Below are 27,553 nucleotides of genomic sequence, written 5' to 3' on the forward strand. Positions count from 1 at the left end.
GATAAATAATGTGATACATTGTGGATGGTGCTTTGGGTAATAACATGAACCTCTTATATGAATTCTGGATGTGAGTTTGCTAGCTGAGCTGGAAGGTTAGTTTTCAGACGTTTCGTCACCATTCTAGGTAACATCATCAGTGAGCCTCCGACGAAGCGCTGGTGTTATGTCCTGCTTTCTATTTATCTGGTTAGCGGGACATAACACCAGCGCTTCGTTGGAGGCTCACAGATGATGTTACCTAGAATGGTGATGAAACGTCTGAAAACTAACCTTCCAGCTCAGCGAGCAAACTCACATCCAGAACCTCAACCTGAGCTACAAATCTTCTCAAAACTCTTATATGAATTATTTTCTTATACAGCCTGTAATGGTACAGACAATCATGACATAGAAGTTCAATTCTTTGAGGACAGTTGTGGTTCAAATCTAAAATAAAAAAACTTTAAATACTGATATAAAATTATGAACATATTGGACATGAATCCAAAAAAGATAAAAAAAGTGAATATTCTCTCAGAACTACAGAAACATTAACTTATTTTTCTCTATTCATATCCCAACAGTCCAGCTGCATATTAGTTTTCATTTTAAATGCTGATATCATGTAGTTTCTGAATGGGTGCAACAGAGTAATTGATTACATTTCATTGTTTAACATAAATCCCAGTAACTCCACTGAAATGTACGTTTGCATTGGGTTGGCTGGCTGGTTATCTTGCAGAGAACTCTGTGGGTTCGGATTGAGAGTTCCAATGTCTCCTTGCACTTTCACATCCTCTTTACAGGAACTATCAATCACAGGATTGCTTGAGCTATTCAAACAGAAAGCAATTTGTGACTCAGTCATGCTTAAAGAGTTATTCAAATATGTTTTGGTATGTGAGTCTGTTTTGGTTTCAGTTATTTGTTGAAATACATCATTTTCATCAATATTTTGTGGACACCAATTTTCTTCAACTTTATAAAGTGTACTTATTTCAGTTTCATGATCTCTTGCGCTCATTTCTGAAGTATTTGAAAGAAGTGGCTGCTTTGACATTGACCTAGAGAGATCAGGGATTTGACTCCTGTAGCCTTCTTCTAATACTGTGTACTCTACTGTATCTGCAGGCTGTAATGGCTTGGTCTCTTCACCATTTGAAGTGGGAGGCATAGTAGAGGAACATTGCACTTCCACTGTGTGTTCATGTGAAGTCATGGCTTTCATTACAGATTGTTGCTTGCTTTCTTCAGGCAGACAGAACACCTCAACTGTGCTGATGCTGGTGTAGAGATCATTTCCTGGATGCAGTATTTTTGGGGTTTGATCATTCTTGAAAACAAAAGGAAAAGTTCATTCATCTGGTAGCATAACATCCTCATTAATTCAGTCCTGCTACCTTCCTGAGACTTTGTATAACCGCCAAACTCATATTGCCGCTACCTACCCAGATACCACCATTGATTAACTCCCTGAGTCTATGGCTAAACAGCTGTCATGTTATTTGAAATGCATGTCACTGTCTTTACAAGGATCCTACTATCTTTGAAATTAATTTTGGTAGAAAAAAGTTCCTTCTTTGTTTTAGCACTAACTGACAAAAGTTAGTCACTTAGAGGCAAAATACATGTAAGTCCGTGAGACAAGAAGCAGAAGTAAGCCAGTCAGTCCACCGTGTCTGCTCTGCTATTCAATGAAATCATGACTGATCTGACAATCCTCAACCCAACATTCTTGCCTCTTTCCCTCAACTCATCCCACATTCTTTATTCTCTTACTGATTAAAAATTTGTTTACCTCACCCTTGGAGGTACTAATGGCCCAGCTTCTACAACCTTCTGAGTAAAGAATTTCACACATTGACCACCTCCTGAGAGAAAAGTATCCTCCTTATCTCTTCTTAAATGTGTGACTGTACTACTTTGAGATGACACCCCCGGTCTGAGAGTACCAAAAGAGAAAATGATTGCTCCAAATTTATTCTTTCAAGCCCCCTGAGTATCTTACATATTTTAATAAGGTTTCCTCCCATACTTCTAAACTTCAATGAGTACAAACCCAACTCAACCTATTCTCCTCATAAAAAGATCTCTCCATACCTGGAAACAACAAAGCAAATCATTTTTGGACTATATCCAATGCCTTTCCTTAGATAAGGGGTCAAAATTGTTCAAAGTTTTAGCAAGACTTCCCTATTTTTATGCTCCATTCCCTATTAAATGAAGACCAAAAGATCATTTGTCTTTCCTGTTCCCCACTAAACTTGGATGCCAGCTTTTTGTGATTCATGCAACAGGGCATCCAAATCCTCAGTGCTGCAGCATTCTGCATTCTTTCCCCACTTAAACAAAAATTCAACTCATCCCACATTCTGAATGCTAATTACTCTTCATGAAATAATGATTGGAGTGATCATCAGTTCCATTTCTCTGCTAATAATTATCAGTTTGTCTCAGTGATGGCATTCACATCAGAGTCAACAGCTTCAGAGTCGGTAAGAACTGCTGATGTTGGAGTCAGAGATAACACAGTGTGGAGCTGGAGGAACACAGCAGGCCAGGCAGCATCAGAGAGGCAGGAAAGTTGATGTTTCGGGTCAGGACCCTTCTTCAGAAGGTCACAATCCAAAAAGTCAACTTTCCTGCTCCTCTGATGCTGCCTGGCCTGCTGTGTTCCTCCAGGTCTACACAGAGTCAACAGCTTAATAGTTTAATACGTCTGCAGGGCACACTCTTTACTTGAAAAAAGATGTAATTGCATTGAAGGTAGTTTAGAGAAGATTTCTGCATAGTGTTTATCCTTCAAGTAAAACCAACAAATGAGACTAACTGGTTACTTACTCAATGTATTGATTTGATTTGATGCGACTTGATTTGATTTATTACTGTCACATGCACCAAGATACAGTGAGAAGTATTGTTTTGTGTGTGTTATCCAAGCAAATTATACCTTACGTAAGTACATCAGGGTAATAGTGCAGAATGCAGAATAGAGTGTTACCGCTACAGAGAAGGTGCAGAGGTGGTTTCATGAACCTAGGTGTATGCAAAATGACTGCCACAAAACAACAGATTACGTTCCAGAAAGAAACAATTAGCTGTGAAGCAGCAGGTCAGCCTTGTTTTCCTTCTGGTAGTTACCAGTGACCATGTGCACTGATCCTGTATATGCACAGTCAACACTAAGCAATTTACTCCACAAGTTTACACATCCAAGTATATTTAATGATGATTGTTCAGTAGGAAGTCTTTTAAATTAAAGGGACTGGTAATCCAATGGCAATTGGCAATGAACTGAAATACATTGTGCTTCATTATCTGGGGAATGAGCTGCCCAAAGGTGAGAGGCATAGAAAGGACTCAGCGTGTCCTAATATGTCAGCAACAGGAGCAAAGGGTGCTAGAATTCAATAGGCAAGTCAATGTGCACCAGGCTCATTATAATTAAATGATGCAACCTGTCATCGTAGTTGGAGAACCTGAGGAGCAGACATTTGGAACAAAGAAGCTGAAGAAAGGGCAATGCTTTCATTAAAAATGAAAATGTCCACTTACACCATTTCTTTCCTTGCCATGTTTGGAAGTGATAGCCAACAGCCCTTTGCTGTCTATTCTGATCTGATTATGTTTTTCATGGAAACATACAACATTCATAAACAGGATAGATGCAAAAAGGATGGAGGGTTGGGTGACTGCACAGAATAAGGTCTCATAAAAAAAGGTAATGCATTATAAATAAGATGATAAGGAATTTTTCACTTCATGTGTATTAAGTCTTTAGTATTCTCTATTCCAGAAGGGTTATGGATGCTTTATCATTATGTAATTTTAAGTCACATCATTAAATTTCTACTTAGTAATAAAATCAAGGGATAATGCAGGAAAAAGCAGCACTGAGGGAGGTGATCAGCCATGACCTCAACTCACTGCACTGAATGGCCTACTCCTGTTCCTGTGTGCCCTTGTTCCTGTAGCACTTCCAGCACATCGTAATATATGCACACACAGTAAATTACAGAGATGTTCACATTATATAGTAAAGTGAACTGGAGGCAGTGAAAGTTGTTCCGCTTAGAAAAGATATAAAACTAATTGAAGTATGACTAACAGTTCAATCACTGTTATATTTTAATGATAGATAGCAAGATGGCACCAAGTATTACCACAATTAAAGAAGATTAGAATCTAAAGTACCAAATAGTTTATGAAAACCTTTTAAATTAAAATCATTTCAAAATAAGGCAGTAAAACTTGTGGAAACATGCAGTGTGCAGGGGATTTTACTATTAATTGAATTTATTCCCAAAAAAAGTAACGGAGTGAAAAGTAAAATACTGAGTTAAGTGAAAAATATAAACAAAATATATGAAAAGCTATTCCTTATACAAAAGGTGTCTTGCCTTCTGAGTATTTCCAATATCTCCTGTTTCTGTACTAAATTAAAGCCAGCACCACAAGTCAAAAACATAAAGGGAGAAAAATATACCTTATATTGGTGTCCATGAAACCAATCAGCCAAACTACTGCCTGCTGGATCTGCCACCTCAGGCCAAATGTGTTTTGCAATCCTAAAAGAGTCAGAAATTTTTTAAAAATCCTTCAAATAGCTAAACAAACCATAGCTGCAATATATTTCAGATACTTTTGCCATTTATTTACTTGTATGTCATTCAACATGGATGAACATAGAACATGGGACAAGATTTATACAATGAAAAGTAGGGGTTCAGGTAAATAATCCTTTGAAGTTTGCATCATGTATTGATATGTTAGTTAAGAAGCCATTTAGGACACTCACCTTCATTGCTCAGACCTTTGAGTATAGGAGTTGGAACGTTATGTTGAGATTGCACAGGATGTTGGTGAGGCCACTTCTCAAGTACTGTGTACTGTGCTGGCCTCCCTGTTACTGGAAAGATATTATTAAACTGGAAAGGGTTCAGAAGACATTTACCAGGATGTTGCTGAGAATGGAGGGTTTGAATTATGAGGACAGGCTGGATAGTTTTGGCAAAGATCTGTAGTTCAGGTTGTGAGTGAGGTTGTTGACTTGCTCGCCGAGCTGGCTTGTTCGCCTTCAGACGTCTCATCACCATGCTAGGTAACATGGTGTCCACATAGCGGACCCTCCGATAAAGAGCAATGTCGTTCTACTAGGCTTGGAATTTATACTGTCTGGTCCATTATGGTGAGTACTATCTTTTCCGGTTTTGATCTGTATGGGTTTGTATATGGGGTCCAATATTGGACCGAAAGTAATACTACTCAGCATAACGGACCGGATGGTATAAATTCTAAGTGGAATAGAATAACATCGCTTTATCGGAGGCTCCAATGATGATGTCACCTAGCATGGTGACGAAACATTTGAACGAGAATTCGCCAGCTCAGTGAGCAAGTCAACAACCTCAAAAGGCTGGATAGGCTGGGGTTTGTTTCACTCGAGCATTGGAGGTTCAGGGGTGACTTTACAGGCGTTTATAAAATAATGAGGGATATAGGTGAGAGGAGAAAGGGGCAATTTTTTTTAAACAGACAGTGGGTTCATGTGTGGAATGAGCTGCCAGAGAAAGCAGTGAATGCAGGTGTAGTTACAACGTTTAAAAGACATTTAGATAAGTACATGAACAGGAAATGTTTGGAGGGATATGGGCCAAGCACATGCCGGTGGAACTAGTTTCGGATCATGTTTGGCATGAACTGGTTTGACCAACACTATGAATCAATAACTCATAGAACATAGGACATAGAATAGCACAGCACAGGAACAGCCCCTTCGGCCTACGATGTTGTGTCAAGTTAAAACGATCCCTCCTGCCTGCCCATGGTCCTATTCCCTCCACTCCGTGCATTTTCATGTGCCTATCTAAAAGCCCCTTAAACACTCCTATCATTTCTGCTTCTATCACTGACCCTGGCAGCATGTTCCAGACTCATCTGTGTGAAAAAAACTTACCCCTCCCATCTCCTTTGAACTTTCCCCCTCTAATCTTAAATGCATGCCCCCTAGTGTTGGATGTTTCAAATTTGGGAGAAAGAATCTGACATCTCTGCATCTCATAACTTTATAAACTTTTATAAACTTGTAGGTCTCCCCTAAGCCTCCACTGCTCTAGAGAAAACAATGCTAGTTCATCCAGCCTTTCTTTACAGTTCATTCCCTCTAATTCAGGCAGCATCCAGGTATTTCTGATTTACAGCATCCACAGTTCTTTCAGTTTTTATTCAGCATCCTGGTAAACCTCTTCTGCAAAGCCTCCCCATCCTTCTTGTAATGTGGTGACCAGAATTGAATGCAATACTCTAAGTGCAGTCTAACCAAGGTCTTATAAAGCTGCAGCATCATTTCCTGACTCTTGTACTCATTCCATTCAACTTCTTTACCACCCTATATGCTCATGTGGCCATTTTCACAGAGCTACGGTCTAGGATCCCAAAGATCCCTCTGTACATCAATGCTGATTAACTGGGCACTTTCCCTTAATATTTGATTTCCCTAAGTGCAACACCTCACACTTACCCAGCTTAATCTCCATCTGTCATTTCTCCACCTACATCTGCAACAGATCTATGTCCCACTACATCATTTGACAACCTTCTACACTATACACAACTCCCCTGATGGGTACGGATCCCTGCAGAACATCACTAGTCACGGACCACCAGCCTGAAAATCTTCCTTCCACCATTACCCTCTGTCTTCTGACGAGTCTACCATGAGGGACCTTTTTGCAAGCCTTACTAAAACCCATGTAACACAACAGCCTCTACTCTACCCTCGATCACCTGCATTACCTCCTCAAGAAATTCAAATAAGTTAGTAAGATGTGACCTGCCTCACACAATGCCACGTTGATTGTCCCTAAATAGGCCATGTTATTCCAAATGCATGTAAATCCTATCCCTAACCATCCTCTCCAATACCTTCCCAACCACCGATGTGAGACTCACCGATCTATAATTTCCTGGATTATCCCTATTTCCCTTCATGAACAGAGGAACATTAGCTACTCACCAGTCCTCAGGGACTTCTCCAGTGGCTAGCAAGGGCATAAACTCCTTGGTCAATGCCCCAGCAATATCTTCTCTTGCTTCCCTCAAAAACCTGGGGTCGATCCCATCAGGCCCTAGGGACTTGTCCACCTTAATGTTCTTCAAGATACCTAACGCCACTTCTTTCTTGACCTCAAGTCCCCTAGCACGTTAGCATGCTCCACCCTAATCCCAGTTCCTTCCACGTCCTTCTCCTGGGTGAATACCAATGCAAAGTATGCATTTAGGATCTCACCCATACCACCTGCCTTCAAGCACAAGTTCCCTCCTTTATTCTTGAGTGGGCCTACCCTCTCTCTACTTTTCCTCTCGCTTTTAATGTATGCATAAAACACCTTGGGATTCTCTTTAACCCTACTTGCCAAAGATATTTCATGAGCCCTCCTTGCTCTCCTTTTTCCTAATGAGGGGAGACACATTCTACAATACTGATGGCAGGTATAAAATACTAAATTTAGCTCATGTTATATTTAATGCTGTTTGTGAGGGAGTTCCAGATTTTTACTCAGCAACACTGAAGGAGCAGCAATGTAATTCCAATTCAAGGTGGAAAGCAACTTGGTGGGGGTGGGATCATGCTCGTGCTGGGGTGGGGTCCCATGCCTCTTCTACCTATGTCCTTCCAGGTACGAAAGGTCATGCCTTAATAAGGTGCTATTGAAGATACATTGTGTAGATGGTAAATATTAGTGGGGCAGACATTTTTTTAATGACAACTCAACAACAGTTATACGATAGCCATTATATTAATGTCTAATTTCAGATTTTATTGAATTCAAATTTCATAGTCTGCCATGTTGCAATTCAAACCCACATCCTTCAAGCATGAGCCTATGTCTCTAGATTACCAGTCCCATGATCTTACCACAAACCCACAGTTTCCTCCAATGTTAAGTGGACACTTACATTAAGTTTGTTAGTTTGAGGTGGCATGGATGCTGCTGTGAGATCAAGCCAGAAGACAAAAGAACTGCTCCAATGGCTCCCCTCCTACAATTGTTTCTTTGTGCTCTCTAGCACTCATATCGAGTCACTGAACTATACAGGTCAACAGTGCAGAAAAATGCCCTTCAGCCCATCAAGTCCATACCAGTCAAAAAATGAACAATTATTCTAATTCCAACTTCCAGCACTTGGCCCATTGTATCCCTCACATCCCTCTAAAAATCTTGTGCCTTATTTTGAAGGTACATCCCCTCGTCAATGATCCTTCCACCAAGGGGAGATGTTTCTTCCCATCTACTCTGTCTATGCCCCTCATAATTTTATACATGAGAATCACATCTGCCCTCAGGATCATCCTGTACTATATCTTACAAGAGAATGAGGTTCCAAAGCTGCAAATGTAACCAGCAGTTCCTGCACTGACTGCTGATATCAGACACTCCAGATCACAACCCACAGCCCAATCCTCATGTGCAATGCCACAAAATAATGTAATGCATCAAACTTTACACTGTGTGACTGTTCATATTCAGTGTTGCCAGCACAGAGCACCACATACAGGGAATGAGAATTAGAAAATTGGGCAGGTACTATTCAGTGTTTCACACTTACAGAATTGAGTTCATGTAAAATTGAACCCATTTTTTTGATTTTGCCATATGTACTAAGTGTGAAGTTTTCTGCCCTGAATGCTAATGACCAGAACTTACCTCTGGTACTTGGAACTCAAACATCAACAGTTAACGCACTAACCTATGCTTGTTGTTGAAGCAGATTATCAAGACATTTACTAACAGTAGGAAGCCGATGAGAACAGGCACCAGAATCACCACAATATCTTCTTGCCCTGTAATAAAATTATGAACTAGACATTATTTTGAAGCAATGCCAGTCACAACCCTGATCAGTAACATACAGTGCTTGTATTTCTATTTAGGTTTGGCAAGACTTCCCCCAGCATTCTGTTATCCAACATTTTGTTCCATTTGCAGGCATTAAATGTTTTACCAGAATACACTGATAGCAATAAACTTTTAAACCAACTCTCTAAAGGTTTTGACACTGCCACACAAATAACGATATATATTGTTCATAACTTATTAATCAACCATTTTTGATTAGGTGTCTATTTTAAACAACTTAAATTTTTGGTTTCTGATATTCAAAACAGGAATTTCACATAATGCCTTCAGAGATTTAACACTAATATTCACAAAGCACAATTTTACAGTCAATACTATATATATAGATTTAAAAATAGTTTGTAACCTGATATTAAGAGACTGTGTTGCAAAAATGAAAATGAAAACAGCAATTCCTTAGCATGTCGCATCCCGCAAACCCAGGTTATATTTCTTCTTGTTTGAAGGGAAAATGGTTCAGAAAAGGTTTACTGAACTAAGACCTGGAATGGGCCATTTGTCTGATGAGGGGAGGTTGGATGGGCTAGGCTTGTGCCCACTGAAATTTAGAAAAGTAAGAGACAAATTGTTCAAAACGTATAAGATCCCGAGGGTCAGGGTGAATATGGAAATGATTTTTCCACTTGTGGAAGAAGCCAGAACCAGTGGTCATTGTTTAAAAATAGAGATGAGGGAAAATTTTTGTCAGGGGCATGAATGCTTGGAACTCTTTTCAAAAGAAGGTGAAAATAGAGTCTTTGAACCCAAGGTTTTAGAGTAGATTTGCAGCTCGGGTTGTGGATGTTGCTGTTGGTCGGCCCTCCAAGGCTGCACCAATGATGTTACCCAGCAGGGTAATGAAATGTCTGCAGAACAACAAACCAGCTCAGCGAGCGAACCAACCACAACCATCTTTGAATCTTTCTAAATTACCGGTAGATAGATTCTTGAAAAACAAGGGGATGAAAGGTTATTTTGGGTAGGCAGGAATGTGGATGAATCAGATCAGCTTTGATCCTGTTGAATGGCAGAAGTGGTTCAAGGGGCCAAGCATCCTACTCCTTTGTATGTTCATGTGATAAATTCAAAACTCTTGATCTATTTAGAATTTCAATTATTTTGAGTCCCACTCACAGTGTTTGAATCTTGCAACGTCTGCAGAACACTGCCCTATTAAATATGTATAAATTTTCATTTGAGTGACCACAGGTATAGTGAAATATTTTGAAAGTTAGAAATGTATTAATCTGCTTTGTGGATTTTAGATAGAAATAAGTCCTCATTTTAAGAGGAGTGGAAACAGGGACAGGTACCTTTTTTATGCGAATGGGCTCTTATCAGTTCTTGTTCCTGATAGCAATTTCACACTGATAAAATCTGAAATTCACTTCTTCTGTTGTAAATGTGCACTATTCCCTTTAATAAAGGGAATAAGACCCAAGAAACCACAAGGAACACACGCTCAAATACTTTAAAGTCAGCCTGGTGCATAGGCTCATCAGGGGTGACAATGTCAGCTATGTAGGGGAGGAAAGTTGGCTTAGCAGAGGAACACTGCAGCTGCATTGAACCCTTGACACAAACGCAGCCCAGAAATGAACATGCATAAAACTTTTTCTAAGTTTACTTCACTGACCAAGAGCATTTGTTGTGAAGGAACTCAACGTGCTGTTTACGCCTCCCTTCTCTGTGGATGCCATAACATAAAATGTGTAATCAGTATTCTTCTGCAGAGATTTCAGCGTATATTCATGGACTGTTGAATTCACTGTTACATCTGTGAAATAGTGGAAAAACTAATTAGAAGGTAATAACCTTTGACCAAGAGAATTTTGTGAAGAAGTCTCTGCGTGCAGCAATAAGGTTTAACACAATAAAAGCCCAAAAGAACTGCGGATTCAGTTCTGAGGAAGGGTCACCGGACCCGAAACATTTACTCTGTTTTCTCCTCCACAGATGCTGCCAGACCTGCTGAGCTTTTCAGCAATTTTGTTTTTGTTCAAGGTTCAACACAGTGTTCCTTTCACAAATTCATAGGATCATTGATTCAGAAAATTACAACACAGGAGGCCAAAGGCACTTTTAGTACCTTGTACTGTAGACCAAAGCACTTCAAAAGTGTTGCCATGTACTTTTTAAATGTTTCTGTCTCAGCTACCCTTTCAGATTGAGTTTCAGGCTTTCCGGCCTCTGAGTGAAAATATGTGCTCCTCAATTCCTTCTTAATCCTTCTACTTTAATTCTTAATCCTTTAAATTCCACTCCTGATTCATGACCTCGCTACTAAAGTAAAGAGGTCATTTCCATCCATGTTGTCTCAACTCCTCATTGTTTGTCAATATATCAATTAAATCTTCCCACAACCTCCTCTGTACCATGACAAATAATATTGACCTCTTCATTCTTTTCTCAATTAAAATTCTCCAGTCCATGACAACGTTCCTCTGTACTAATTTCCAGTGTGATCACATCCTTCATGTTGATGGCTGACCATAACTGTGTTTGGTTTAACTAGCTTCAGATAGAATTCCAGCATAAACTCCTTGTTATTGTAGTCTATGCCTCCCCTAAGTAGTGCATCCTTAATGCCTTTTAAACACTTTATGTACCTGTTTCATGAGATCTGTGGATATTAACACTCAAAATACACGGGAACAGTGAACAGATTTGCTGCAAAAATGTCACAAAGAGAGAATTGTAGTTGAGGTTATTGGACGATAAATATCTCTCTCTGTTAGGAACAGACAAGTAGCTGTATAGCTTGAGAGGTATTAAGCTGCATCAAACATGGGGGATGGCAAGGAACTGCCACAGGTAGTATAGGGATTGTGATCCATGCCGTTGATGTCACCTGTACCACAGTCAGGCCAAATAACCAACAAGCTAACCAGCACCGAGAGAGCCGCAGGGGGTTAGAATAGTTCATTGAAGCACACGCAAGGAATATATAAATGATACTGTATGCACAATAACAATACTGGAGCAGTTGCTGCAACAATGATATGGATCTGACTATCTTAATATATATTTTATACAAGACTACATGAAACAGCACATTTACCAGCTTCGCCTTTTGCATATTTGTAAAAGATGGTGTAATTGGTGATGAATCCACGCCTCTTTTCCACTGGGATTTCATGCCATTTAATTGTGCACTCTGTACCTCTCACAAGTGGAGCATCAATAATTGGGCCTACTTCTGGAACTGACAAAAAATTCTTCATCACACATGCATGCAACGCTAATAATCTCTTTCATTTATTCATTTAGAATCAAAGACTTTACCGTTCTTATCTTCACTAGCACTCACGACAGAAAAAGGGTAGTATTACAATAGAGTGTTGTGGGGCTCTTCAGGTAATGGCATTCAGCAGCCTCTTAACACTCAATTTACCTTCATCCCATACACTTGCCAGAAGCAGATTAAATGAATATAACAATCATCTCCACTACTACAGAACACATGTGTACAAGATTTAATAGTTAAAATCAGACCTAAAAAGCCAGTCATGTTATTTTCCAAGTGAATTTTATTTCTTTGCCCATTAAAAGAAATGCATTCTTTGCACTATAACTTGATCCAAATAGGAGTAGCATTTTTAAAAATAATTCTTTCAGAGGATGTCATCACTGCTGGCAAATAAAATTGTTCTTTAGACTCGCAGCCCTAGAGAAGGCGGTTGTGAGCTGTCCTATGGAACGGCTACAGTCTTGGGGTGTCAGTGCAACAAGAGTACTGTAATGGATGGTGTTCCAGGATTTTGACCCATTGACAATGAAGGAACAGTGACACATTTCTAAGTCAAGATGATGTGGGATTTTGAAGGTGACCTTGGTGTTCCTATGTATCTGCTATCCTACTCCTTCTGGTTGGTAGAAGTCACATATTTGGAAGATGCTGTTGAAAGAGACTTAGTGAATTACAGCAATGCATTTTGTAGATGGCACACACTGTAGTTACTGTGTAATCACAGTGCAGGGAGTGTACATGGTGCCGATCAGAGGGCTACTTTATCTTGGATGCTTTCAAGCATGTTGTTGGAGCTGCACTCATCCAGGTAAGTGGGGAGTATTCCATCACACTCTTGACTTGTGTCTTCTAGATGGTGGACAGAGTCAAGGGAGTCAGGAGGTGAATTACTCTCCACAGGATTTCTAACTTCTGACCTGTTCTTACAGCTACTGTATTTATACAGCTATTCCAGATAAAGTAATAAATCAATGAAAAAAGTCATATTTCGACATCATAAATACAACATGTACTTCTTGATTTAAGCAAAGAGTAATTATTGTTGCTCATAATTTTACGAGGAAACAGAATTAAAAGGAAATTATTTTAACAGTTCAAAATTTTTTTAGAAAGTATTAAACTTTCTGGAGTATAATTAGTTTTCAAGGTCAGGAAATAGAGCATTTCAACTGAGCCAATTTTACAAGCTGCATTTCGAAGTTGGCAATACAACTAAGGTTATAGCCTCCTCTCCAATGTTTAATCAAATTCATATAAACTATCTGAATTCAAGGCCCTTGGAAAGTCCCTTGTTAGCTGTTAAATCCTGGAAATATTTACTTACTATCTTGCTGTAGGTATACTGGCATTGAGAACGGATTTCCTGGACCATCAGTGTACACAGCATAAACAGAGACGTTATAGCGCTTAAATTTTGCTAAATCTCCTGTGAAAAAGATCAACAAAGGGAACAATGTGCAGCTCATGAAGATTCTTATGCAGTTTACTTTCAATATCAAAAAATCAAAACGTACTTATCGCACTCAAACTTTAACTATTCATATTCTTCACAATAGTATATGCATTGCAATGCCTGAACCTTTTAACTGATCTAAAACAGCACATTCTTGACAGTCACTGTCCTTTAATGAAACAACATTAACCAGGAGGCTCAGAGTCTTCACAGGCATCTCAACCCTGACTGAATTGATTATATCATGATACTTTTGCAGTTAAAGAGAAATTAATTCCAGCCATGGCTGCCTGTTCTACAATCAAGCAAACTGATGTGGATGAAAAGATAAATTGGGTAAATAATCATCTTCGTTTTGTGTTATTCAGTTAAAAATATTGCAGAAAGTTAATTACAATATTGGGAATGCTATGGTCTCAGTTTTGGTATAAAGAAACTGCTACAAAAAGTAACCTGTAATTTCTTCTCTCAAGGTCCAAAAGTTTGGAAGATGATTCAGAAGGATTAATATTGCTTAAGTATTTTTACTATTCTGCATCCACATTTTATTTTAAATGCACATGCAATATTAAGAATGTGTGTATTTGTTCAAGCTAGTGAAAATGTGTCACCTAAATTATACGTAAGAAAAGATTGTCCAATCAAGCATCAGTTGACAGCACAGTTAACAGTTAAAAACAGAAATTGCTGGAAAAACTTAGCTGGTCTGGCAACATCTGTGCAGAGAAAACAGAGTTAATGTTTCTAATGACCTTTATGCGGAATTGTTTGTAGCCTGGAAAATATTGGTATATATGCTAAAGAATAGGGGGAGAGGAAAGGAATAAACGATAGGTGGAGATGTAGTCCAGAGAGAGAAAAATGCTTGGGCAGACAAAGAAATGGGTTCAGGTCAACCGGGGAAAATTAACAGCTATTTGAGAGGGGCCAAAGAGAGACACAAAGAGAGAGAAGGCCCCTGAAATGTTAAATCTGCTTGTCTTCACAGATGCTGCCAAACCTACTGAGTTTTTCCAGCAATTTTTGTTTGCATTTCTGATTTCCAGCATCCACAGCTCTTTGTTTTTTTTGTGATCAGTTAGCAGCAAGTTATTAGCACCGATTCAGCTGGTGTACTGCACGTAACTGATTCTGCAGAGTTAGTTTTATTCATACTTCATGGGTGAGCTCAAGCACATACTTAGTTCAACGCTGGGGTGAGCCCTTGAAAAAGAGATAGAATATGTAAACAGCTCTTAAAGGTGATTGCAAAAAGAAATGATCAAAATCAAAGGGAGATATTTTTTAATTCACTTGGTTGATGTGGGCTTCGCTGGCTGGCGAGCATTTATTGCCCCTAGTCACCCTTGAGAAGGTGGTGGTGAGCTGTCTTCTTGAACCATTGCTCTCCCTGAGATGCCCTTAGGAAATGAATTCCAGGATTTTAATCCACCAACAATAAAGAATTAGTGATATATTTCCAAGTTGGGGTAGTGAGTGGTTTGGAGGGAAACTTTCAGGTGGTGGTGTTCCGACATGCCTGCTGTCCTTGTCATTCTAGAAAGAAATGGTTTTGGGTTTGGAAGGTGAATTTGGAGAATTTCTGCAGTGAATCTTGTAAGTAGTACACATACTGTTACTGAGCACCAGTGCTGCAGGGAGTGGATATTTGTGGATGTGATGCCAATCAAGTGGGCTGTTTTGTTTTGGATGGTGTAAACCTTCTTGACTTTTGTTGGAGCTACATCCATCCAGGCAACTGGTGAGTATTCCATCACACTCCTGACTTGTCCCTTGTAGATGGTGGACAGGCTTTGGTAAATCAGGAGGTGAGTTACTCACCGCAGTATTCCTAAGTTTCTGAACTGCTCTTGTAGTCACTGTGCATATGTGGTGAGTCCAGTTGAGTTTCTGCTCAGTTGTAACCCTCAAGATGTTGATAGTCGGCATGCAGTGAAGGTAGCGCTATTGGAGATGATCATAGCCTGGCATTTATGTGGTGTATATGTTACTTACCACTTTACAGTCCAAGCCTGGCTATTGTCCAGATCTTGTTGCATTTGAATATCGACTGCTTCAGTATCTGGGGAGTCACGAAGTGACTAGTATAAGTCAACGTGCTCAGAAAATACAGATGGAAATCAGGGCAAAAGGAATAGCTGTCTCTCTGCTTTAATCTCAGTCTATTCTCCACAGTGGTCATTTCATTGTATACTAATGGTCAGACAGGGAAGGTGATGGCCTGGTGGTGCTATCACTAAACTATTAATCCGGAGACCGAGGTAATGTTCTGGGAACCTGGGTTCAATTCCTGTCATGGCAAATTGGGGGATTTGAATACAATTTTTAAAAATCTGAGATTAAGGTCTAAAGACAAAAACGAAACCCTTGCCAATTGTTGGGAAAAACCCGTCTGGTTTACTAATGTCCTTTAAGGTATGAAATCTGCCACCCTTACCTTGTCTGGTCCATGTATGACTCCAAATGCACAGCAATGTAGTTGACTCTCAATTAGAGATGGGCAATAAATACTGGCTTGGCCAGTGATATCCACATCCTATGAATGAATAAAAAAGTAAAAGTCTTTTGATGTAATCATAAACACTTACCCTGTAAGTAGGTCATTTTGGAAGTGTTGGGCTCACGTTGCCAATGTAACGGCCCAGCACATGGGTTTGCAGTCAAAATCAAACACCATTCAATGACATATCCATTATCAGATGGCCTTGAAGTCTTCCAGTGTACGAGCAGTTGGTTATTCTGAGATGTAGTTCTAACATCTTGAACAGCTGGAAGATCTTTTTAAAAAAGGTGAAGAGACATTAATGCACATTGCGGCTTGTAACCTAATAAAGTAATAAGAGTATGCCCTATATCATTAGGGAGCAGGAGTAATAATATCATCCCTTTATTTGTTAGTTTCGACTGACAAAAGCTATGTCAGGTAAGCAAATATGTAGTAGCATATGTTCAGGTCAGCCAATGATGATATGAAACCGGTCACTTGGAGGTGTGTAACATTCATTGAAGCACACCCTGCAATTTACAATACAGAAGAAGATCATTCAACCTGTTATAACCATCCTAGCTTTGTACTGGAGATATCAAATCTCATTGATAACAAAGTGTGTAGCTGGATGAACACAGCAAGCCAAGCAGCATCTCAGGAGCACAAAAGCTGACGTTTCGGGCCTAGACCCTCTGATGAAGGGTCTAGTAGAATTCCAGCAGAAACACATGGAAAGGGATGAAGTAGCTTGGAGTGAGGGCAGCAGATGTTACATTAGGTTTGCATGTTAGGTCATGGTTCAATAATCTGACTGACAATTGCAAAACATCAACATGTTCTTTGGAGAATGCAAAGCTGCTCGTCTTTTAAAATAAACCCTTGGGGTTATAAATTGGTGGGGACTATAAAGTGGAGATTGGGAAATACTACAGCAAAAAGACAATTAGTTGTACTTCAAATATTAATATTAATAATTTCTTTTGTGGCTCTTTGAAAATGTTATAGTTAAGTAACTGTTAAGAGTAAGAACAATAAAACATACCCGTCTGGTTTACCGCTGGAATTTTCAAAATGCCTTTAGGAGAGTCACCAGCTGAGTTATATGCAATTACAGTTATAATGTATGCATCGTGGTTCAGGAGCAAAGACGAGTTCAAGGATGTTGTATTAAACTGTTGTATGACTGTTCGATCCCTTCTTTTCTCATACCAGATTCTGTATCCTAAGATGATTCCATTGGCTTTGGACCTGTTTAATGCCTACATCAAAAATAACACGTCACTTTGAAAATAGTTTCACTTCCTGCTACTTCTCATGTAAGGCTTAGAGATTTATATCACTATTACTATCATCATATTCAAGATCTTCAGGATAGATGTTGATGATTTAACAAATAGTCTATAACTGAAAATAATACCATTTTCCCACAAGCTCTGAGTCATTTCTCACTTCTTGTACACCCCTATATTTGCATAATTTGGAAAATTAAAGATAGTAGGATAACTATAACTTCTGTGTTCTAAGATTTGCATAAATACAAACAACACTAACTGGAAGCTCAATTTAAAATAGACGCTAAAAGTGAAGATTGCTAAATAACCTTTCACAATCAAACCACAGTTATTTCATCTTCTGTTGCCTAAAATTGTATTTCTGCTGCCTAGATTGTAACTCAGTTGGTACAAAATCGCATTAAAATAATATACATTTGACCTTGACAATTCACAGTAATAATTATCAGCTTAGATGATGGGATAGAGAGTCATACATTCATATTTGTTGAGGACACAAATATAGGTATTGTAGACAGTACAGATGGATTAAATGAATGAGTAAAATTACAGCAGCAAACATGAGACCATCTACTTTGGGAGCTGTAAAGGGGGAGAACGAGATACTTTTTAATGGTGAATGGGTAGGAACAGTTGAGAATTAAATCGACTTACTGGGGTAGGTATTAAAATGTCGTGAGCAAGCACAGGAAATATGCAAAAAGGATAATAGAATGCTTACATTTATATCCAAGGGATTTGAATATACAGGAGTTAGAAATGTTGCTTCAAATGTGCAAAGCCCTGGTTAGACCACACCTAGAGTGATAAAAGCTGTTTTGGGCACCACATCCTTGAAAGGATATACCGGTCTCATCGCACTGTGGTAGTGTCCCCACTAATGAGCCAGGAGAACCAGGTTCTAGTCCCACCTGTTCCGGAGGCATGCAATAACATCTCTAAGAAGGTTCATTAGAAAATGCCTACATTGGTCTCAGAGGGAGTTCAGTGTGGATTTACCAAAATGATATCTGGACTCCAAGGGTTAAATTAAAGAAGAAAGTAAACAAAAAAAAACAAAGAACGGTTCTGGAGATTGAAAACTAACAAAAACAGGATTTTGTGGAGAAACTCAGCAGGCGTGGCAGAATCAGAGGTAACATTTGATTCACAAAGTAAAGCGAAATTTCCTGGAATTGAGAATGTTAGGGAGCACTTTGATCAACCATTGGTAAGGTATTAAGGGGAACAAATTGGGAGGGGCGTATTAGGGTTAAAATATTCAATATTTACCATAGAGTTTATTATCACACTTCCTTTGGGCCAGTAGGAGCTGGATGGGGACTAGGGACTACAGTCTGAAGTATCAGAAATGGAATGGAATTAGCTGCAGGCCTTGTCTACCATTGTAGAAAGGAATCCTGAACTCATAGGAAGATGCTTCAGAGGCTTTTATGCAAACTGTGGCAGTGTCAGGTCAGATGTGATAGAGTTGAAGGAAGGAAAGGGGGTAGAATCTTTACAGAAAGAAAGATCACGAGTGAAAGAAAGCCAGGAAGTGAAACAATGAGACCATGGTAAACACACAAAGAAAGCTGCAAATTTGAAACAAAGTTAATGCATTTCTCCGAAGTGTTAATATAAGTTGCTGGTCCAAATTTATAGAACATAGAACATAGAACATAGAACAGTACAGCACAGAACAGGCCCTTCAGCCCACAATGTTGTGCCGACCATTGATCCTCATGTATGCACCCTCAAATTTCTGTGACCATATACATGTCCAGCAGTCTCTTAAATGACCCCAATGACCTTGCTTCCACAACTGCTGCTGGCAACGCATTCCATGCTCTCACAACTCTCTGCGTAAAGAACCTGCCTCTGACATCCCCTCTATACTTTCCACCAACCAGCTTAAAACTATGACCCCTCGTGCTAGCCATTTCTGCCCAGGGAAATAGTCTCTGGCTATCAACTCTATCTATGCCTCTCATTATCTTGTATACCTCAATTAGGTCCCCTCTCCTCCTCCTTTTCTCCAATGAAAAGAGACCGAGCTCAGTCAACCTCTCTTCATAAGATAAGCCCTCCAGTCCAGGCAGCATCCTGGTAAACCTCCTCTGAACCCTCTCCAAAGCATCCACATCTTTCCTATAATAGGGCGCCCAGAACTGGACGCAGTATTCCAAGTGCGGTCTAACCAAAGTTTTATAGAGCTGCAACAAGATCTCACGACTCTTAAACTCAATCCCCCTGTTAATGAAAGCCAAAACACCATATGCTTTCTTAACAACCCTGTCCACTTGGGTGGCCATTTTAAGGGATCTATGTATCTGCACACCAAGATCCCTCTGTTCCTCCACGCTGCCAAGAATCCTATCCTTAATCCTGTACTCAGCTTTCAAATTCGACCTTCCAAAATGCATCACCTCGCATTTATCCAGGTTGAACTCCATCTGCCACCTCTCAGCCCATCTCTGCATCCTGTCAATGTCCCGCTGCAGCCTACAACAGCCCTCTACACTGTCAACGACACCTCCGACCTTTGTGTCGTCTGCAAACTTGCTGACCCATCCTTCAATTCCCTCGTCCAAGTCATTAATAAAAATTACAAACAGTAGAGGCCCAAGGACAGAGCCCTGTGGAACTCCACTCACCACTGACTTCCAGGCAGAATATTTTCCTTCTACTACCACTCGCTGTCTTCTGTTGGCCAGCCAATTCTGTATCCAGGCAGCTAAGTTCCCCTGTATCCCATTCCTCCTGACCTTCTGAATGAGCCTACCATGGGGAACCTTATCAAATGCCTTACTGAAGTCCATATACACCACATCCACAGCTCGACCCTCATCAACTTTTCTAGTCACATCCTCAAAAAACTCGATAAGGTTTGTAAGGCATGACCTACCCCTCACAAAGCCGTGTTGACTGTATTTGATCAAGCCATACTCTTCCAGATGGTCATAAATCTTATCCCTCAGAATCCTTTCTAACACCTTGCAGACGACAGACGTGAGACTTACCGGTCTATAATTGCCAGGGATTTCCCTATTTCCTTTCTTGAAGAGAGGAATTACATTTCCCTCTCTCCAGTCCTCAGGTACGACTCCAGTGGAGAGCGAGGATGCAAAGATCTTCGCAAGTGGCGAAGCAATTGCATTTCTCGCTTCCCAAAGCAGCCGAGGACAAATCTGATCCGGGCCTGGCGACTTGTCAATCTTAATGTTTGACAAAATTTTCAGCACATCAGCTTCGTCTATCTCTATCCATTCCAGCATGCACACCTGCTCTTCAAAGGTTTCATTCACTACAAAGTTCGTTTCTTTCGTAAAGACAGAAGCAAAAAACTCATTTAGGGCTTCCCCTACCTCCTCAGGCTCCACACACAAGTTCCCTATGCTATCCCTGATCGGCCCTACTCTTTCTTTGACCATTCTCTTATTCCTCACGTAAGTGTAAAATGCCTTTGTGTTTTCCCGGATTCCTTCTGCCAAGCCTTTCTCGTGCCCCCTCCTGGCTCTCCTCAGACCATTTTTGAGCTCCTTCCTTGCCTGCATGTAATCCTCTCTAGCTGAACTTGACCCTAGCTTCCTCCACCTTATGTAAGCTATCTTCTTCCTTTTCACTAGAAGCTCCACCGCTCTCGTCATCCAAGGTTCCTTAATCTTACCCCTTCTTGCCTGTCTCAGAGGGACATATTTACTCATCACTCTTTTGACAATCAATGTAACATTTTAAAGTTACCTTCCACTGAAGATGTACTTCTCTATTTCCCTCAGAATCAAGAGTTTTAATTGTTCTCCAAATGGATGGTCCTGTTAATGGCTCTGAAATCAACAAGAGGAAGTAAAAAGTAAACAAAGAGCCCTATTAAACTTCATCCTGAACAATCTGCTTATTCCATGTCTTACTTTCTGCAGGATGTTGTATTAACAAGAAATCATATGTTGCTGCCATCTCAAATATAAAATTAAAACCAACCTGCTTTCAATAAGTACAGCGTCAAGGAGGATAGGTTGAGAGAAGAAAGACAATTGTGGAAAATTCAGAAAGCGAAATATAGACAGAAATATCTTTATTATAGTTCAAAACTTTATATATCAAGGTTAGTGCAATGTGTCAGAGATTAACAATGTCAGATGGAAAAACATGCGTACAGCTGTGGAAAGCTTGATTTGTCAGTGTTGGGTCCACTGACAACAAACAACAATCCTGTGCCTGTGCTTTGTTTGGCAACATAGGACACAATAGGCCAGGTGGAGGAGCAGAATTGTGTAAGGAGATTGCAAAGGCCCATCTCTACTTTGAGCCCATCTCCCACATCTTGCATGCAGTTACCAAGCAGCAAGGCGAGATTCGCACTGAGCAGTGGTGTATTGCCAATTAAAGGGGTTATAGCCTGTTAAATGCCTCATTAATGCCACAATTCACCTTATTAATATTCAGTTTCCTATCTTACTAACAAAGAAGCTACTCACAAGAGAACCTGACTGAGCAATGGGTGATCTGTGTGTGATATCACAGTGTTGCACCCATAAATGAATCAGGACAATTACAGATGCCATTTGTGCAACATCACTCTGGTTTGTTTTCCTGTTGTTTCTCCATGACGAGGTCAGTGCTGCAGCCTGGGCATACAAAACATAGCTGGCTCCCCCAGGGCCAGGGAGCCATCAACATGACACTGAGAGGGCATATGCATCAACTGGAAGCAGTTCCAAACACTTACACATCCATTGCCCTGGCAGCTGCCACCACTCCCATATTCTGGAGCACTCCCATGTACCTAGTGCCCTACAAAGCTGGTTACTGGGGGGACAGGCTACCAGCTGCAACATGGATCAGGGGACAACATTGCACAAGCCCCTAACTGATGTAGAGCACAGATACAATATTGTCCATTCTGCTACCAGGACTGTTGTAAAGTAGGCGATAGGACTGCTGAAGGTGGGGCTCTACTGCTTGGACCGGTCTGGGGTGTCCCTGCAGTATAGTCCATGCAGACTGCGCTGCATCATCCTGCAGTGTTGTGCTCTACACAACTGGAGCAGGCCACAAGAGAACATGATAGATACAGAGGACCGGGGGGACAATGGTAATCTTCCAATAGGAGACAAGGACATGCTAGAGCTGAGCTAGGCACCACGAGCTCAACATGACCTGATTGACATCCAGTTCCCCTAGGTGAGAGCTGTGTGCAGCAGACTCGCGCTGGTCATCATGCCAGCATTTGGTTTGCACTGATGGGGTAAAATGCAACCTCGATTATTTTGGAGATAGTAGGAACCGCAGATGCTGGAGAATCTGAGATAACAAGGTGTGGAACTTGATGAACACAGCAGGCCAAGCAGCATCAGAGGAGCAGGAGAAGGAGGAGGAGGAGGAAAGCTTTGGTCTGTTTGTTTCTTGCTGGCTGCCAATTAAAGCCCACGTTTGGAACTTTCTGACAACTTTCTTGCGTATAATGATTTTCTACTACACAAAGACAAGAAGCGGCTGCACAGTCAGTAAAGGAGTCAGAATAGCAGTGACTTAGAGGGTTCTTTTTTAAATGAGACGTAGCTGAGGACATGTAAACTATGAGGCCTCGTGGATTAACAGTGATTAAGGTGAGAGAGCAGGGTTGTATGTGGGAGAGTGTCAGCCATGTTGGCTATGTGCTGTGAGCAGCATGGCTTCATGGACAAAGTTACATTACTTTACCAGGAAGAGCCAACACTAGATTGTTTGGATGTACAGTGGCCTTTTAAAGATGTATGGGAGTGAAGGGTGCTGGTCTTTGGGCAGGTTCCCGGTGTGTGACGAGCTGTTCTGAAAATGGCACATGGTAGAAATGCAAGTGGAATTCCACAAGAGGGAGGCCATAGGGGCAGGGTATGTAGTTAATGAGGTAAATTTGGCAAGATACAATGAAAAAGCTCACCGGCCTCCCGGCAACATACACTATAAAGGTTTAGCTATTAGCTTCAAACCCTGGAAGTCCTATTAATATAGGATGCACAAAATTTTAATACGTACTATCTTCAGAGGTTACTCCAGTTTCCATTGAGCTCCAGTGACTCCAGTAAATTTGGTCTTTACCAATGCATCGCACAGCCACTGTATAGTTGGTGAAGGGTTTGAGATTCTTAAGTATGAATGAAGTGTTACTAATTGTTTCTTCTTTTATCTAAGAAATGTAATTGATAGGTATCATTAGTTATATTTAATTCAAATAGCAATGTATGCACAATATCACATCCATAATAACTTTTATGAAAACATAAATGGGTTTAGGGCTAAATTTTAATCTGTGTTCAGGGAAGCCAATCCCCAATTGCCCTTGAACTGATTAGCTTGCGAGGCCATTTCATGGTGCAGTCAAGCATCAACTACTGTGGATCTAGAGCCATGTGTAGGTTAGCCAACTAAAAGTGAAAGATTTCCTTCCCTAAAGAGCATACCTGAACCAGATGGGCTTTTACAACAGTCGGTGATAATTATAGAATTTAAATTCCATGAGATGTCATGGTGCGATTAGAATTGGTGCTTCCAACCTTCCACACCACCCCCAGCATTAGCTTGACTTCTGGATTATTAGTCCAATAACATTACCACTATGCAACCATCCCAGGGAGATTTGCTCATGTTGTTGGCATGGTTTAAATTGGATTGTCAGGGTGTTGGCACCCTGAGAAGAAAGTCAGAAATGAGACAATTGAAACTGGCAATGGGAAGTAGAAAAGTAGTAAACAGAAGTGGAACACAGCAAAACAAAATCAAATAGAGCAAAAACAAGGTAACTTTCATGAGGTCGACCCTAACCCCAACCCTCAATTAGATTAGATTAGATTCACTACAGTGTGGAAACAGGCCCTTCGGCCCAACAAGTCCACACCGCCCCTTGAAGCATCCCACCCAGACCCATCCCCCTATAACCCACACACCCCTGAACACTATGGGCAATTTAGCATGGCTGATCCACCTAGCCTGCACATCTTTGGACTGTGGGAGGAAACTAGAGCACCTGAAAGAAACCCATGCACACATGGGGAGAATGTGCAAACTCAGCACAGACAGTTAGTTGCCTGAGGCAGGAATTGAACCTGGGTCCCTGGTGCTGTGAGGCTGCAGTGCTAACCACTGAGCCACTGTGCCCCCCTAAAGGCATTCTATCTGAATTCATGCAGCATTCACAACAAGGTTGACAAATCGATAGCATAAATAGAAGAAAACAGGCATGATCTAGTTGGAAGCATGGTTGAAAAATGGCCAAGGCTGTTAAAATTCAAGCATATTCAACATATAAGAAGGACAGACAAAAAGAAAAGGGAACTGGAGTAGTACTGTTAATTTAGAATGGGATCAGTACATCTTAAATCAGAATAACAAGGTGTAAATCTGCTAGGGTGGATCTAGAAGAACCAAGAGGCAGGAAATATAAGTAGTTTTTTTTATACCACCGAACAGGAAATTAGAGGTGCTGCAGTTAGCTTGGGTCACTTCAATCTCCATATAGACTAGGCAAATCTAATGAGCACCAATTCTATGACAAATGCATTTCTGGATGTTAAGGATCCAATAAAGGAATAGGCTTATTTAGATCTAGCTTTATACCAATAAAAGGATCTAATTACTCTTGTAAAATAATGTTTAGAAAAGAGTCCAAAATATGCTGGAATATTCCCTAAACTTGAAAACAACGCAATTCAATCCAAAACCAGGGTCTTAAATCAAACAAAAGAAAGCATGGAGGCATGGGAAGCAATTTAGCTATGATGGATTTTGAAGAAATATTAAAAATGCATGCTGAAAGACAAGCAGAACCAGACATTGTGTATTTGGATGGTAAGGAAGCTTTTGATAAGTTTCCTTACAAGAGGTTGTAAACAAAACTCAAATACATGTGATAGAGGGTAATATGCAAGCATGGATTGTGGGCTGATTAACAGAAAGAAAGCACCAGAATAGATGAGCAGGTTTCCAGTTGGCTAGCTATGACTTATGAACATCATAAGGATCAGAGCTGTTTCTGATTTCCAGCATCCACAGTTCTTTCGGTTTTGATCAGAGCTTCAGTTTTGTTTAAAACAACTAAAGACCAAATTTCCTTTAACAAATTGAGAAAACTGAGAAGTCAAACTCATAAGTTTGGGTGCCAGATGAAATATTTCCGAGTTTGTGGAATACACGAAGCTAAGTGGGAAATTGTGTTACCAGCTTAATTTGGAAAAGTTTCATGGGGATTTAGAAGGCTGAGTGAGCAGACAAATACAGTCTAACATTGTCACAATCAAGATAAATTTTAAACTATTAGTTACATAGCAATATAAGATAAAACGTTCCACAGAATTTGAAAAACTATGCATTTTGTTGGTACTTTGGTGGTATGTTAGTCAAAAAAGTGGCTTATAACTGATTCAAATGGCTGTGTACCTGAATCCATTTGGTTGTACCAAATATTTGGTATTGGAGACTATAGTATAATGGAAGTTTTGGTGGTGCCATTTTAGGTTTGCGCCATGTTACAAGCAAAGACCTTGACTGACCCAGGATAGAGTGAGCGGTTACATTCCAAGGTGGATCAGTTTTCCCTGCATTGAAGAATAAACCAGTAATCAGTCAAGTTATCTTGCATTTATTAAAACTTCAAAAAGCAAAGGACAATGAGATTGCTTCACATTCATCTTGAATTATATTAGCCATTCTTCAGTGAATGTATTCTTGGCTACATGGGGAATAATTGTACTATTTCTGAGGGCAGTGATTTGGAGGCAGGGCCAAGAGTAAATTTTGAAAGATTCATGATGATTCCCTGATATTTCCCTGCCTCTGTATTCTTTTGCCAGTTTTGGGCAAGAGAATAGAAGTGACTCCCTGCCTGGGAGCACAGGCAGACAATTGAAATCATTTACAGGCAATTTCGAACATCCGAGCAGAGTAGCACCCAACCTTGAGAATGGAGAACAAGCTATTCACACTGTTTTGCTTACTAAACTCTAGGAGGCATCAGTCAGACTACAGCTTGAATACTATGAACAGTTCTGAGTACATTGTTTAAGGGAAGATATACTGGCATTGGAGACAATCCAGAGAAAGTTCACTTGGCTAACATCAAGCATGGAGGGGCTACCTTATGAGGAGACATTGAAGTTTGGGCCTGTACTCATTGGAATTTAGAAGAATGAGGAATGGCCATATTGAAGCAGACAAGATTCTTAGGGAACTCGACAGGATTGATCTGGAAAGGTTGTTTCCCCTTGTTAGAGAGTTTAGGACCAGAGAACATAATCTCAGAATAAGGGGTCGCACATTTAAGACAGAGAGGGAGGAATTTCTTCTCTCAGGATTCTTTACCACAGAGGAATGTCAAAGCGAGGTCATTAAATATATGTTAAATATATATAAACCTGAGATAGACAGATTTTTAATCTAAAGGGAATCAAGGGTTATGGGGAAAAGGCAGGAAAATAGAGTTGTGGGTTATCAGATCAGCATTGATCTCATTGAACAGCAAAGCAGACAGAATGGCTGAATGGTCTACTTCTGTTCCTACATCTCACATCTATTGCCATTGAAAAGTATGCAATATAAGAGGACATTCTTAGAAAAATTACATGTGTTCTCTTTCCCCCTCTTATCTGATATTTTCATGCTTACAATGGCTTTGAAAATTACTGTACAATACAAATTGTTGAATGAAATATTGATAATTACAAGTATGCCAAACGACCAGGTCTAAAGGATCAGATGAGGCTTTGCCGAGAGCATTCTGTGCCTCTACAATAATTGTATAATTTCCTGAAATGTCTAACTCTGGGTATTCAAAGGAACACGAGCTCTTCTTCAAGTTAGGACAGATCTCATTTTTCATACCTTGCCTGTGAAAAAAAAATAAAAGCTGGCATAAAGCTGAAATACTGTCAAAGGAAATCATTTCTTATGTTTTAATTTATTATTTAAATGACAGGACTTCATGAAAAATATCAACCTGCCAGTGCTAACCAGACTCTATCATTGCAGATCACAGAAAAAGTGTAACATACACCATCGTCAACATCGAATCTATCTATTCAACCCATGAAGTTGAGCCTATGTGAAAGAAAAGGCTTTTCTTTACAGTTTGTGAATCAATTTATATCAACCATGAGCTGTAATTTTCTCCTCAGTAGTCCTTGGCTATTGTCCCTATGAATACATTTGTATAACGGTATCATTGATGAAATGGCA

General features: G+C 40.1%; 1 protein-coding gene across 1 annotated transcript in view; it reads right to left on the bottom strand.

The window, feature by feature from the left end:
• Positions 1-267: 267 nt before the first annotated feature.
• Positions 268-27,553, bottom strand: part of LOC125457199 (interleukin-6 receptor subunit beta-like) — a 79,094-nt gene continuing 51,808 nt past the window's right edge. Inside the window, exons 6-17 of the mRNA XM_048541144.2 lie at positions 27,041-27,204; positions 25,760-25,917; positions 23,363-23,513; positions 21,089-21,171; positions 17,116-17,332; positions 16,174-16,362; positions 13,457-13,558; positions 11,944-12,087; positions 10,519-10,659; positions 8,734-8,827; positions 4,469-4,550; positions 268-1,315 (exon numbers count right to left, since the gene is read on the bottom strand). Coding sequence (XP_048397101.2) covers positions 641-1,315; positions 4,469-4,550; positions 8,734-8,827; positions 10,519-10,659; positions 11,944-12,087; positions 13,457-13,558; positions 16,174-16,362; positions 17,116-17,332; positions 21,089-21,171; positions 23,363-23,513; positions 25,760-25,917; positions 27,041-27,204 — 2,200 coding nt within the window. The 3' untranslated portion in view covers positions 268-640. The remainder of the gene's footprint in view (positions 1,316-4,468; positions 4,551-8,733; positions 8,828-10,518; positions 10,660-11,943; positions 12,088-13,456; positions 13,559-16,173; positions 16,363-17,115; positions 17,333-21,088; positions 21,172-23,362; positions 23,514-25,759; positions 25,918-27,040; positions 27,205-27,553) is intronic.

Source organism: Stegostoma tigrinum, chromosome 1 (genome assembly GCF_030684315.1).
Source record: "Stegostoma tigrinum isolate sSteTig4 chromosome 1, sSteTig4.hap1, whole genome shotgun sequence".
NCBI classification, from domain to species: domain Eukaryota; kingdom Metazoa; phylum Chordata; class Chondrichthyes; order Orectolobiformes; family Stegostomatidae; genus Stegostoma; species Stegostoma tigrinum.